This window comes from Tauraco erythrolophus, chromosome 5 (assembly GCF_009769465.1).
Source record: "Tauraco erythrolophus isolate bTauEry1 chromosome 5, bTauEry1.pri, whole genome shotgun sequence".
Taxonomy (NCBI): Eukaryota; Metazoa; Chordata; class Aves; order Musophagiformes; family Musophagidae; genus Tauraco; species Tauraco erythrolophus.
The window spans coordinates 57,509,894-57,525,026 of record NC_141469.1 but is presented as its reverse complement, the minus strand read 5'-3'; the positions used below and the strand labels follow the sequence as shown (position 1 = coordinate 57,525,026).

General features: G+C 39.0%; 1 protein-coding gene across 2 annotated transcripts; it reads right to left on the bottom strand.

Moving 5' to 3' along the window:
* Positions 1–19: 19 nt before the first annotated feature.
* On the bottom strand, positions 20–14,936 carry UFSP2 (UFM1 specific peptidase 2). Of its 2 annotated transcripts, none has more exons than XM_086611665.1 (12): positions 14,877–14,936; positions 13,081–13,159; positions 11,036–11,216; positions 10,892–10,958; positions 10,425–10,582; positions 9,394–9,586; positions 7,736–7,882; positions 7,122–7,286; positions 5,630–5,754; positions 3,471–3,547; positions 1,880–2,004; positions 20–433 (listed from the first exon to the last, which is right to left on the bottom strand). In XM_086611665.1, the coding sequence occupies exons 1-12, from the start codon at positions 14,916–14,918 to the stop codon at positions 347–349; spliced, it is 1,446 nt and encodes a 481-aa protein (XP_086467791.1). In that variant the 5' UTR covers positions 14,919–14,936; the 3' UTR covers positions 20–346. The 2 variants fall into 2 exon arrangements, with proteins under 2 accessions (XP_086467791.1, XP_086467792.1); XM_086611666.1 differs by having other exon boundaries at positions 21–433; positions 14,880–14,906.
* Between the last annotated feature and the right edge of the window lie 197 nt (positions 14,937–15,133).

The following is a 15,133-nucleotide window of genomic DNA, read 5'->3' as shown; positions in this document are numbered from 1 at the left end:
ATCATCTTTTTGCAAAAAAAAAAAATTCTATAAAATGAAAGGATTGGGCATTTAATCGGTAAAGATTTTAGCATAACAAAAATTCCTATATAAACAGAGTTGTCCTAGGCAAAAGAAAAGAGTATTAGTTACCTAATAAATGTATTTGTAAGAAATACAGTTCGCAGCACATAACTCTTAGAGGTTTCTTTTAAAAAAAATATTTCTTATTTTAAATTACTCAAGCAACATTTCTATTTCAACTGGGTTTTGATTGAATTAAAGCACTATTTTGATAAATAACAAGACAGTTATAACTAGATCAGCTAGTATTCTGGCTTAGTATGTTCCAGCGTAAGAGTGCAATTCAAATAGTTTTTGGTCGTTGAGGTAGGCACAGATTATAATAGGCGTCCTTGTTCCAAAACTCCGGGCCCTTCCATCCACACCAGCCCTGTCCAAGAAAAAGCAAGATAGCATTTAAATCAACTATGAATTCTGTTATTCCTGTCCACTACTATTGAATCTATTCTATTTCACTAATTTTAATCTAAGACATATAAATTCTTTTCAAATATATATGGAATGCAGTGACACACAATTTTCAGAAAGCTCTCTACATGTCTGGAAACATATTAATGGAAAACACTTTACAGAGTCTGTCTTACCCCCTTCCTCCCTCCCCACTCTAGCTCAGTTCCTAAAAAAGTAGCATCTTTCCCCACCCCCCCCTCCTACTTTCCCCACTTTTTGCTGCTATAGAGAGACTAATATTACTCTGAAATTCTTATCATTCTCAGAGTTTCTGTTGCTCTTGTCTTGAATCCTTGCTTTCTTTGGTAACAGTTGATATTTCAGAGCCAGACAGAGCTCTTAATATCAGAAGGTGTGCTGTTGATCATGTTAGCAGAAAAACAGTCTTAACAAAGCTCTTAAGTTTGCACAATACCACATAATTATAATGAGGTGTTTTTGAAGAAAAGAGCAACAAACTTACAGTCCACCTCAGTTCCTCCCCTCCCTGCCACTTTTGATCAGGAAAGGGGGTTCTGCTTGTATTTTATCCTCCTGGACCATTCCTGAACACCTTGTAGCTGCAATAGCCTTTGGTTCTACATGTTCTTTGAAATTGTTTCTTTCTGTATTCATTTCAAGCTGTGTTCATTATAGCTGTAGCAAAATGTTTCTTCAACAGCTTTTCTATGTTGGGCCCAACCCAAGGGTATCAAAGATACGGAATATCTTTAATATGAAGAATGGAAAAAGAAATTGACTACTGAACACTCATAGGATGACTTAGCCACTCTCACAGTTTACATTTCTAACACTATGTTTACTGTTTTGTAATGTGCTGTGTCATCTCTTTTAGTAGCTTCAAATATTGAAATAACATGACGTATCCTTTAGTTCTTCAGAGTTTTCCCAGATTTTCAAAACAGCTCAGTACCTGCCCTTTAAACTTAGTTCAAGGCCTGATCTGAGAATGCCTAGTGCTGGATATTTTTGATTTTTTTTTTTTAAAGAAATGGTTATCTTCTCTGCGTCAGTAACAGCATTTTACAGGCTGAACAGATTTTTCTGTTCCATTCAAAATATCAAACACACTTACTGAATGTGTTACTGGGTAAAAGGGGAGATGGTTTAATTCAGAGAAAGTAAAGAACGTTTCTTTGTACCGTAACAACTTCACGTAGTTGCTGATCCAATACATCTTCTCCAAAGACACGTTAAGTTTCAGAAACCAACAGTGAGTAGCATATACGCAGGTTAACTGGGATCAGCACTTCCTCCATAAGGAATGGAGGAGCCATAGAACAGTCAATTTGTATTTAGCTGTATGTTATTTGTATGTGTATATATATGTGTGTGTGTATATTTGTGCATGTGCGTCAAGCCTCACCTTTTCCAAAATAACATGCAGATCTTCTCCTCCGGTGTAATGTGGGTCTAGAATCAAATATTTTATGTGCCCTGTAATCTCATTCCAAGCCACTCCTAATATTGTGTGAGCCAAAACACCTCCACCTAAAACAGGAAGAACATAGATTACTAAAAATTTTTCACTGACATTGGTTAAATGTACAAGCCTAACATGAAAGTACATCAACACTTTGTATTATCAGATTAGCTTGGTTATCAAAATGATTCTTAAGCTGTCCTACGTTAGATTCTTCATGTTATTAAACAACATAGCTTTACTACAACTAGGGAAGATTACTTATGTTACTTACTACAACTAAAGAATTTACTTTCCAGATTTCTTCCATGTCAGCAAGGCGGGTTAAATCCTCATCACTTCCACCAGATGAAGTCAAGAATATTTCAAACCTCTGTTCTGCTCACTTTTTCTTTAAAGAAACTTAACTGTAGAAAAGGAATCTGGAAAAATTTCTAGTTGTAAAAGGACTAAATTTAGAACAGAAATCAGAATTTCTGGATAAGGGTTATTTGATGTTTTAGTGGATATTAGGGGCAGAGTAGTAATTTCTGACTCCCTTTTCTCTAGCCTGCAAACAGAGAAAGGGGTTATTTTGATGAGCTGGCCACAGGTCAACTCTTGCATGTTTCTTTCGAATAACATGAGGAGTTTACATCCTTAGGCGATACTGTAGTAATGACTCTGCACAACAGACAGAAATTGCAAAACCTCCAAAAGAACATAAAAAGAAAAAAAAAAATCCCTGAAACCCACCCCAAAAAGCCAACCTCTGCCCCTCCAACAACAAAAAATAAACCAGTCTACAAGAAAGCATTGCAGGAAAGGATAAGTTACAGACTAGAAGATTTTTCAATACAGGATTCTAAATTCTTGAAATTCAGAGAAAAAGGCTGCTGAAAGGCCAAGAATATTTCATACCAAAATCTGAAATTCTGGCACCTCTAATTTGAGAGAGCAATGCTATCTTTATGAAGTGTCAAATACAGATTGTGAAAATTAGAAAAATTAAAATTTTATTAAAGCTGAAAATGATATTTTCAATATTCTTCATTTTCTAAACTACAGCTTTCTTGGAAATAGTTCAGTTAAAGTCACAGCATTCTTACGAATGGCATTTCTTATGTTACCAGCATTTCAGATTATTAAAACTGGTCTTAAAAAGATTTTGGATAATACCCTTCTCTTCAAAGCTAGATAAACACTGCTCTTACGCAATGGGAAGTTTTGGAGAACTGTATGAACTTCTGCTCCTCTAGAGAGCAAAAGTCGGCTCCTGAGTTCTGACTTTAACAGCAGTTGTTAAGAACATCATTTAGATGGAATTTTCTTACCAGGTTTAATAGTGAGCTTGGGAGAAATACTGAGTGAAAAGATACCAGCCAAACTAAACTGTACAGTCGTCCAGGCTCCCTTGGGAAAAGCATAACTTTTAATTCATCTAGAGTTTTGATTAACTCTTGTACACTAAACTGAATGAGTTCTAACCAAAATGAAATTCAGCATGGGGAGGCCACGTGCTTTCATTGGCATTCTTCGCTACTTGAGCGCTTACCAATCATAACTGGAGTTCCTTCAGTCTTGAAATGATTAGCGAGCTCTCTTCCCTGCAGCGCTAGTTCAGAACCCTGGCTAGGGAAGAAGAAACAGTCATAGCTTTGTCATCCTCACTAGGCTTAATTCTCGATTTATCCATTATACTTGTTAACTGCATAGGTAACTGATTACAAAGTGGCTTAGAGTTTTCCTGTGTAAACATCCTGGGACAATCTGAAAAAATGCATTTTTAAATGCAACTTACAGATTCTGGTTGGACCAATACATCTGCTGTAAGCCTAGTTGCCACTGGAACACCGGGAGTTGCTCAGATTTTATAATGTGTCTGCTGCTTGCCTCCCACAGTGGGGACAGCTTGTAAACCCCAATGGCTCCCTCCAAGTGGCTGAAAAACAGACTGGCTACATCTGTCACCAAGGGCAAGTCTGAAGCAACAGAACTTCATCAGAAACTTAACAAAAATAAGGTGCTGATAAAGGTGTTTATAACGATGTCTCTGAAGATGGGTACGAGTACTGCGATTGCTTGTGCAATTACTGCAGAAACCTAAGTTGGCTGTGAAAATAAAATCTCACACAACATTAGTGATCTGTTCAAAGCAACACTGAACTTTAGCTTTGTTATAATCTCCCTGCTTTCCTTTTCAACTACGGGGACCAGCCACAGACAAAAGAAGCCTGCATGGAAGAGGAAGGCACACACACAACACATGCACGTACTCCAGGATTCAGAGCTGAAGACATATGTCTGACGGAGACTCATACTCCCCTCAGAAGACTGACAGTACTTTCAAAAGTGGTGACAGAAGCTAGGCAAGGAAACTAATACAGATATTTTTAATATCTTGTCTTCGTATTTCTTCATAGAGTGGTTAACCTTTTGAAAACCCAAAGAAAGCCTGCGTGCCTGCTTCTCAAGTTCCTGGAGACATGGATTAAATGCAGACAGAATAGAAAACTGGAACTCTGTGAACGATGCATTTACAACAACAGATTCAGTACTAGTGTTGCCGGTACAGCTGTGAAGTCTTATTTCCATAAAGAGGTGCTACCTGGAAACAAGCCCAAGACAAAAATGCTATCCACTGCCAGCAACCAGCTGAAAAAGATGCAGGACACCACTTCTCAGCATGGTAGAGATATTGGCTTTCCATAAATCTTTGCTGCTCCCTTGTAGCAGCACTATGAGCAATCCTATCCAGTTCACCAAGGAATCTATTCTATATTCTTATTGCAGGAATAAAAACCTTCATACTGGCAGGGCCTGTCACAGCTGCTATAAATAATAGGTGGATCATCTGCAAATATAAGCCCTGGGACAAAGATGATTAAAATTGACTGTACAAAGCTTAAAATATTGAATAACTGAACTATTTTCCTACCATTAAGAATCATCACCATGGTCACATTCTTTTTTAGAATATCTACAGTAGAATTTAAATGAACATAACGTATGAGCAGTATTTTGTTTGACTAGAATTTTCATACACGCTAAGTTAGTATATATTCTTTATTTCATTATTGTATTTGTCACAAAACGTTCAGGGACTTGATAGTCTGTTTAAACGATAAAAGTCCAGTAATTTTACTCCTGATAAATGCTGAATATTATTCTTTTTCTCCCAAATACATTTGTAGGGTTCTTTATTGTGTATGAGAGCATCAGATTGTCAGAATGGAAACAAACCCCTTGTTTTATCTGTCACACCAACCCAAAAAAAAGAGAACACTATTTCCAGGCTGCTCAGCAATTTTTCTCAATCCTGAACTGATGGGTTAGCTCTGTGGACAAAGTAATAATTTACTGTCAGCGTGCATTCAGTTCATTATGACTGCCAGACTGTGTGCCTGCTTCAAAATTGTGTTTGCGGTGCAAAGGAACAGGCTGAATTCCACATCAGTTTGCCTATCGTTACGCAATTTATAGCAACTGCAAACTGGAACACCAAGCCCACAAGAAATTCAGCAACATCTTCATTTGTAAGCACTTAGCACAATCAAAGGCACGAATACAGGGTTTATGAGCAAGTAATCTTTAAAAGATTTATTATCACTTTTATTACCCCTCTTATCCCACGTATTGTAATGCTAATTTGCATTTTAAGGCATTCAGTCTTTGCAATAATTACTGAACTATTAATCAGATATGGATTCTTACCTGACAAATAATATTTTTGATGTTATTCCAAAAAGCTGATTTAAAACAAGCTGTACCTCAATCGAACCAATCCATTGCCGTGACCCAACAAATGTTGCAGGCTTGTCTCCAGCATCAACCAGTGCCTTTGCAACATCACCATGAAGGAGAAAAACACACGTCAACAACATAGTAGGCAATTTTACTACTTTTTGAGAACAAAGGTGGTTTGTGTGTATGGGAATGTGTTTTGAACCTAGCCAGTCAAAAGCAGACAAATGGACATCAAATGCATTGATTGCAGTTCTGTTTTGGAAATGTCACTTGAACACTAGTACAGAACAGTGCCACAAGCACAGAGTATAACCCCAGCTGGGTCCACAGGCAAACTTCAAGCTGGGATGGTGAGCACTGAGCTGTCCAGTCATGGAGCGCATCATTTGTACTACAGAATCCGCTTCACAGATTGGAAGTACCTGGATTCCCATTCAAAGCATCCATAAAATAGCACTCTGAGGAAGAGGCCACTGAAACACACCAAAGGTTTTGGTTTATTTTAAACTCTTCTCTGTTTTAAGGCTTACATGTTACATGCAGCACTTGAGAGAGGCCTTTTCTGCTAAGGATACAAAGCCCACAAAGTCATCTGAAGGCTACTGCCCTCTTCCAGATGTCTGAAAATACTACAGGAGCACATGGACTTTGGCTGCTTTTAGGTTTAGGTGTGCAAACGTTCAGGAAATGCAGTTTTAACTTCAGCACTCACATCCCTGTTAGGTATGATGAAAGTTGTTTTATGGACTGAATCAAACTTTGCTAAAAACATTTAGTAAATGAATATAACACAAAGAACTATTTTTAGAAGACTGAAGATAATTGCAGTATTTCTTGCTAGGCATACTATATTAGCTACCCAAGCCTACAGCTTTTCTTCAGTGCTGTTAACAGAAATGAACATATTCAGGTCTGCATTTGAATTCACAATAAAAAAAGAAGTGAAGAAGAGTTCAAAAAAAAAAAAAAGAGAAAAGCCCACTACTCTCAAAAGCAAAATTGCAAAAGCAAGCAGTAAATCAACACATAGCATCTGGGGACTAATCCGGCTGTCACTGAATAACAAAGTCAGTTTAAAACTGATTTTAATGTGACACATTGGGTTCTTTCTTTGGGTTTTTTTTGTGTGATTTTTTTTTTTTTCATTTGGCAAAACCAGTGAAAATATCGTAATCTGAACTTCTAAAAGAACATTAATCCAAGGAAGTATTTAGAAGACTATTTTAATGAGTCTTGTTTGTGCAGATAACATTACCTGACACCGATAAACATTTGGAGGCACATCTCCTATAATAAAAACTTGTTAAAAATAATAATTCAGAACTACTATAGTTCAATTTAAGAGATAAATGAAGAATATAATGCAAATCCACAGTCTAAAAGATATGAATTTTATATTTTAAAAAATAATCTATACAAACTTTTCTAGAAAAACGTGCACAAAATATTGGAGCTGTACCTGCTGAATTTCCTTGTGTGTTGGTATAGGTGCATCGATGTAACCTTGGTGCTTGAACCAGGAGCAGACTGTCTGCAAAGACCGATAGGCACAGCCCCAGCCGCTGTCATCAGTCCGATCCTGCATATAGTGGTGGTAACTATACACACCATGCACTAAATAAACCTGCACATAAAGAGATAATACAAATGCATCTGGTCACACTTGCACCAGTTTTCAGAGACGTCATATGACTTGTCACTTGCACTGTAAAAGCTTTTAGCTGGTGATCGCAAATCTTAAGAATAGAGGGGTTGTTATTCATACATGGTTACTCCTGTTTTTGTCCCCTAAACACCTCTGTTCACAGTTTTAGTTTCTTGTCCTCATTCTGAGAAACTTAAAATACGTGCTAAAAATGTGTACATCCTTTTCCAAGAAAATGCAATTTCTTTGGGCCAAATATAGCTAAAGCAATGCCATTTTGTGCAGAGAAGCCCTTCTGCTCAAAAGGCCAAGTCAGTGCCTTCACTTTCTCACCTATACAATATTGACTTTCTAGATCACTTTTTTTAATAACAAATCTCAAGTAAAATAAAAAGTACTTTCTCACAAATGTTTCAATTTAAACTTACCATACCAGACTCCGTACCAGGTGAATTAAGATGTAAATGTGGATTTCTAAGATACCCGTCTTTATATGGTTCATCTGGAAAATGATAAGCATTTGCTCTCTTGAAATATGGTCTGTCACAAGGCAGATTGAATAACCCATGCAATTCCTACATGCAAGTGAGAATAAAAATAAAGAGCACAATTCAAATTTTGGATTAAAAGAAACATCCTATTGTAAGTAACAATAAAGAAACAAACAATTTTAACAGCATACTTTAGCAACTTAATATATTAAAATCTGCTAAGTTAAGTATTCAGCATGTACATCTACTACTAGACCTCCCCTCTCAAAGGAAGCTCATGCAGGCTTACCTCCTATCTAAAGGGCCCACTATTTTATGCAGTCCTGTTACGCAACGCCTGCTGCTGGAGCCCCACTGAAGATATCGTGAGTGACAAGTGTCTTATGAAAGTATGATAAAATACACCATAATATGAAAGGATTACAGTTTTATCTATGTAGTAGAATAGATACACACACTCTGAATTACAATCTTCACTACTACTGAGGACATACAGCTACCACGTACTGGGACAAAGCAAAGATACTGAGCTTATAGTTTAAGCAGATTCAGTCTATTTTTAAATCTCTTAAGCACTGTTTACAATACAGCAGCCACATGTGATGAGAGATATTCTCTTATTTCACAGAGCGTAAGAGTGAAAGGAATAAGATCATCTAGGATAACGTGTGTAACACATGTAATACGTTTTAGGCAGATGACCCAACACTGAACCCAACTGCCTTAGCTACGGTAACACTTAGCAACCAGTGGGTAAGAGTGAACAGAAGACAGAGTGCAGCAAAGACTTAATGTGCCACTGATGCCTGAGGCCTCTGCAAAGGCAAGGAATAGATCAGGTTTTATATACCCAGTAATGCTTCACATGGAGGAAGAAAATGAAAAACCTCCACCGCTTCCACACCTCTAAGGCAGCAGAAGATTTTTTCCCCACACTCAGTGTGTATAACTGTGTGACCTGAACTGGTATCTGCCAGGTAAATGTCTTAATCTAAAAGGACTGCCACATCGGAACATTTTCCACCTCACACCCATGTTCCTTTTTCTAGATGTGCTAACCCAGAAGGCAAAACCAAACAAAAGCTAGCTAAGGCTGGTCAGCTGTAAGCCACAGAAAGCAGCCCCCTCAAAACAAACAAACAAAGCAACACCACATAACCCCAAGAAAGAAACCACACCAAAAAAACCCAACCCTAATGCTTTCAGGACACATGTTAAAGCCTGAAAGTAGTAACATACTACAAGTAATATCTGATATTCTACCATGGAAGTGAAGAAATTAAAAGAATCCAGTATGAGAAGTATAATTTAGATTGGTTTTATCTAAAACAAATCCTATGTAGTTTTAAAGTTTCTATTGTTCCCTTACAAAAATGAAATCTGGCACTTATTTTATAAAATAGCTTCTAATAAATCAAGCTTTCACATTCAGTATACTGCTTCAGTTATAATAAAAATAAATTTAAAAAACAGCAGTTATCTGTTAGTATTTATTCTACACTGGCTAAATGAAAAGCTTTACCACTGCTTCTGTTACAAAAATAATAACTTAAAAAAAAATAAAATCAGGTTTTGTTTGTATTTGTTGGCTTTACCTTTCTGTAACTTTCCAGTTGATCATCTGAAATACCCGTAGGATACGAGACTGTTACAAGGTGATTCTTTCCTGGTAACATGAAATGAAATTGTTCTGGTACCACAATTGATGTTCCCTTCATATATTTCATGATACATCTTTCCATGTCAGTTAATTGTCTGTGAATTGCTTTCACCAGGAGATTTTGTACCCTGTAAAGCAAAAGGGTGGCTATTTTAAAAGTAGAACAGTGATAGTGGATCATTTTCTCTCATAGTTCTGATAGTTACGCAAAACCTATATGCATATTTGCACCTGGTCTGATGAACTTATTACTTTCGTGCTTCCACTCCCAAAGAGAAAGACAGAACCTCACTGTGCTTTACTCAAAGCACGTCTGCACACAGAAACTACTCCCTACTTCAATTACTATTCAATCAAAACAATTAAATCCAAGTGCAGGTACCCGGGTCTTGTATCACAAACACAACCATTAGGAGCATTTGCCAAAATAAAAGTTACATATGTGATTATATGTTTTGCTGATTTTTTTACATTTTTGTTTTGTTTTCCCCATTTTATCCACCCCATTTAGCATCCTTCAAAGTCAAGTCCTATGGAGAAAACAGAGGAAGACTCTAACATTTTCCACCTTCACCTACCCAGCTGCAGTCCCTAATGTAGTACCGAGATTACAAAGACTCATCAAATACACCCCAACTCTCACTTTTACACACACACACACTTCCAAGAATTTTTAGAACATTTTCCTGACTTTCTCAATTCCTTGCTAAGCAATGAATTATGAGTTGTCAAATCTATCCGACACTGATAAACTGAATTTTTTGTAGATAGCAAAAGGATTATGTCTCAAGATTATTAAAGCTAACAACTGTCTACAGGAGCTTTTATTTATTTACATAGTTAAATGCAATTATGAAAACACTATATGCTACTTCATTAAACTGATTGATGATATAGCTTTACTTCATTATTTCAAGAAAAAGCAGAAATGAACCTGAAAAATTACAAGTTCAGGATAACACTTACTTTCCCCATGTTTCTTCTGGAGAAACAGACACAACAACATCAACTGGTAACGTCATATTAATGTAGTGATGTTCTTTATTTTCCCTTTCAATGACTGGAGCCAGAGCGGCTAATGAAGACGTCATTTCCAACATGAGGTCTATATTGACTATCTGCTGCTGCAGAGAATAAAGACACCAATAGCACCTCTCCAATAACACATGCACCAAGAAGGCAAAAGTAAGACTGTAGATACTTAGTATTAAACTTGGTAATTAAATATTTGAGTTAAAAAAAGACAAACTTCTACATGCTGATCTACTGTAGATAGATCTCTGCATTCATGATGAGTCTCAATGACTTTAAAATGATTCTTTTAAGTCATGTCCATGTCTATTTGTGGACAGAAAAGACTAGGAAGGGCAAATCTAAAAACGTTTAAATGATAGGTTGTCTGATACAGTTTATTAGTGCAGTGAGACACATACCGTATCTTGTAACTTTTTATCCTTTTTTTTGCCAAGCTTTCGTTTGGTCTCATCATCTTGGTCAAGTCTGAAGCATCAACAGAAAGAGAAATTTCTATAATACGTAATTAATCTATTAACTCCCCAAATTTTAAATATACTCACTGTATAAATCGTCTTATCTCCTTACAAGCAGAATCATCAGTCAGCTCTGGAACAGTGCTCATACCATTGTTAGGCCACACATAGACTGAACTGTGGCAAATTCTTAATATGAGAACATCTGAGGACAGTTTGTTTGCAAGATCACTGAAAACATATCCTAATGCCTTTTTTGTTGATGCCTCTGAAACACAACAAGGATACAATTAGCCTAGAAAATTCCCTCACTTTTGTTATAGTTGCTGGGCATACATTTTAAAAAAAATGTTATAACTTAGAATAAAAAAATAAGAGCTGTTATGATCAGAAAAAAGGTTATGTAAATAAAAACTGAAATAAGATCTCACTTAGCAGGTCTGTCTCAAACATTCACACTCATATCTGCCTGAACAAAAACATACTGTTTCTCTCAGATGCTGTCAAATATGAAGAGCTGAATGAATTACAGAAGAATAACCTACAGTGTAGCCGATTCTCACATCAATAACTCTTAATCAAGCCTACAGCCACAAACTTCTATGTACAGACAAACTTCTAGATATGGTTATATTTAGTCTTTTGAGTAAATCCTGGAAAGGTTCAATCTAAGTCATATATTTCTGACTTCATATCATTATTCAGAAACACAAACCAAAAACACACTAAATTTTTGTAAAAGCAGGGCCTACACTCAAGCTGCAGACCAAATTTTAGCCAATACCTGTAACTGTATGTCACACCCTGGTCAGTCTGAATCTTTATTACCATTATAGACAGTTGTCTTTCAGAGCTTGACTTGACTTTTTAAGTTTCACCCACTCCTTACAACATGAACCAATACTGGATATGACAGAGCAACTTTCGCACATCACCAGCATTGTTCTTCTTGCTGAGGAGATTAAAAACCATCCCTCAGAATGCAAAAGGTTATACAAAAAAAGTTATACAAAACAAGCTATCAAAGACTATGTTGAGTTGTATTTCTTTAATGCATTAAACTTGGATATGGCCACTAGTAGCTGACTTTTGCACTATATGTCTGTAAAAACTATGGTATTAGAAAAATCAAACAAACCCCAATATATTTAGCTAAACCTCCTCCAAAAGAAAAACCCTACTGCTTTCAGAAGGAGTGGTCCAACATATTTATCCCCTAACAGGTGTGAATACCATACACATGGACAATCTGCTTCACTGCGGTTAAAATTCACTACACTGTAAACAAAGTCAAATAAATTGCCTTTCTCCAAGGATGCAGTTCACAAAAAGATGCTGTGCATTGGGCCAAGATATTCAACGCTTCTATTCCACATCGCCAACTGAAATGAGGAAAAGCTCCTTTCTAAGGTTCACTAGCACTGAATTCAGCGTTTCTAGTAAAGACAGGTCCTTTTAAAATGCAGAAAGAGCTACAGTTCAGCTAAAGACACCCCCCTCCTTCCACACTGCCCTACGATAGCTTAATGGCCACTGACAGGTTTGAGCAGACTTTCTGAAGCGAATGTCACCTTACTGTAAGAACGGGGGACTAGAGGAGCTTCTTAATGCCATATGGTCTAGTCCCTTTTTATCGCATGGAATTACAGTGCCCAATCCTGCCTAAATTCAGCAGCGTAACTAGTTAGCTTGTTCATCTTCTCTACTGCTCTAGAAAGACTGGATCACAATCTCAAAACAGTATTATTAATATAATCCTATTATATGCAAATTAATTGCCATTAAGTTATTCTCTGTCTGCTTAGAATTTCAGGATCAACTTTGGATTCAAACTGAAAAGTGATCTCAATACTATATCCATAAGTAGGGAAAATATGTAAATAAAGTGACCTAAAAATGGCAATTTAAACTTTACTTTACATTAAAATAAAAAAAAAACATATGATGAAAAAAGACTGCCAGAAAACCAATGGAGATAAAGAATAACATACTTTGTACTTAATCTTTATGGGTTTGGGAAGAAGCACTTAACATCTGGCGAAACGTCAAGAAAACAAACATCATAACTAGGTAATAAATAACAGGTTATTTATATAAACATTAAGAAATCTATTACAGTCTTACAGACACACCATCAGTAGTTGCTAGCTGAAATGCAAGATCCAAGCCTCCTCTTATTCTAAAGAGGATGTCCATAGCTTCTAGAATTACCTAAGGAGAAAAAAGCAGCAATGAGAACGAATAGCGATTTCAACATGCTTCCTCTCAAGGTACAACTGACTGTTACTACACCACAGTGTGTGAGCCCACTGGTAATTACTGCAGCTGCTCAGGGCACAAAAGGCCAGCGAATAAACAGGGAGACGAGTGGCACAGCAGCACACAGTTGCCAGACCAAGTACCTCAATTACATGAATACTAAACTAGTAAGTCTGAACCCTATACTTTTACCATTTAGAAATATTTTGGGTAAAATGTCACTGTTTCTCACTGCTTCAAGCCAAATGTCATGTTTCCCATCTTACAGGTCTTCTTCCAGTTCAAGTAAACCAAGGACTGCTCTGAGCATCAGAGGAGAAAGGTAATTAAGCACGTCTGTAAGTGTGCGTTCACCTTCGTTAGGAAATCACAGCTTCAGGGAAGGAAAAAAAGGGGAAGGCACACACACACAACTTCTAGAACCCAGGCTGAGTTTCGCATTTGACAGAAGAGCTGCTTGCACCAGCTGTTTCTCTCCCCTTCCAAAGTCCCTGCTCTGTGTCTCCACAACTGCTTGCTGCAGGCATTTTAACGTGAACTTCATCAGAGAACTCATCCAGATGGAAAACCACCCATTTATTGAGAGAAGACTTTTTCCAGCCAGATCAATTCCCAGCTGAGTTCAACATATTGCTACAAAAACAGTTGTGCCAGTACAGAGAGGAACAAAAGGTGACAGTCTGGAAGAGTGTGGGTATTGCTCAGCCTGACAGTCCATAAAAACTAATGCTTCATAGCCTGAAATGCTCTAAAAAAAGCCCTGACCAAACACCTGTAAGAATAATTACACCAAGACCCTTTGGAAAGACTTATCACATTACTGTTTGCTTACAAAGTATGGGAAGGTTCCAGGTGCAATGCTATCATTATTAGTGAAATAAAAGAATCAAAACATAGGACTAATTTTCTAAGCAAAAACATATAAAAAGATACACATGCTTGACGGAAATACAGGCATCTACACTTTTAGCTTCGGGCAAAGGATTTTCAGGTTTCCGAGATTCTGGAGTGCCAAAGTTTACCCCACGAAACAAAAAAAGGCAAAATTGCAAAGCCCAACGTTTTGGTTCCTGAAGCGCAATCCCGAACTAGTTTAGGTAACACAGTTATCTTCACCAGACAGGTCTCGGAGCGTGGGATCGGCAAACGCCAGCATGTGAAAAAAAGTTTGCCTCGGTTGATGCGGAAAGGTGTTTTCCATTTGAACGATTACAACATCAGAATAGCGCTCGTGAACGGAACACAGAAGGAGCCACGCAGGCTCGTCTGAGACCCCCCGGGGCGCTGGGAAAGGCTGCGGCGAGGGGCAGGTGGAGGGGGCACTCGGGAGGTGCCACGGCCCCGCCTGACACAACCCGGGCCCCACGCAACGGGCCTCGCACCCCAGGCGGCCCGGGGGCCTCGGCACCTGCCCCCGGCGCGCCCCCGGGGGCTGGAGGCCCAAACGCTGCCGCGGAGCACCGCCTGGGAGCGAGCGGCCAGCCCGGCGGCAGCGCCCAGCCCGCCGCGCTCGCCGCAGGACCGAGGAGCGCCGCAGACCGCTCCCCCGCCGCCGTTCCGGGTGGTGGTGGGGGAACGGCCGGGGAGGGGGGTGGCTTTCGGGCAAGGCCCCAGGCCCGCTGGTAGCGCGGCCCCAGCGGGACACCCCCCGGGGGAGGGGCGGACTCACCACGTCTGTCAGCGCCGCAGCCGGGGCCGCGCCGGGCCGCATCCTCCGCGCGCACGCGCGCTCCCGCCCGGGAGCAGAAACGGCCGGCACGGGCACGCCCCGCCCTGCGCCGCCGCCGTCGCCCTGGGCCGTACCAATGCAGGGAGCCGGGGCGGGGGGGGGGAAATAGGCGAGCCGTGGCCCCCCCGCCTGTTGGGCTCTCCCGCGCGCCAGGCAACCGGCACCAACAGAGGGCGGGCGGCCACGCGCCGCCGTTC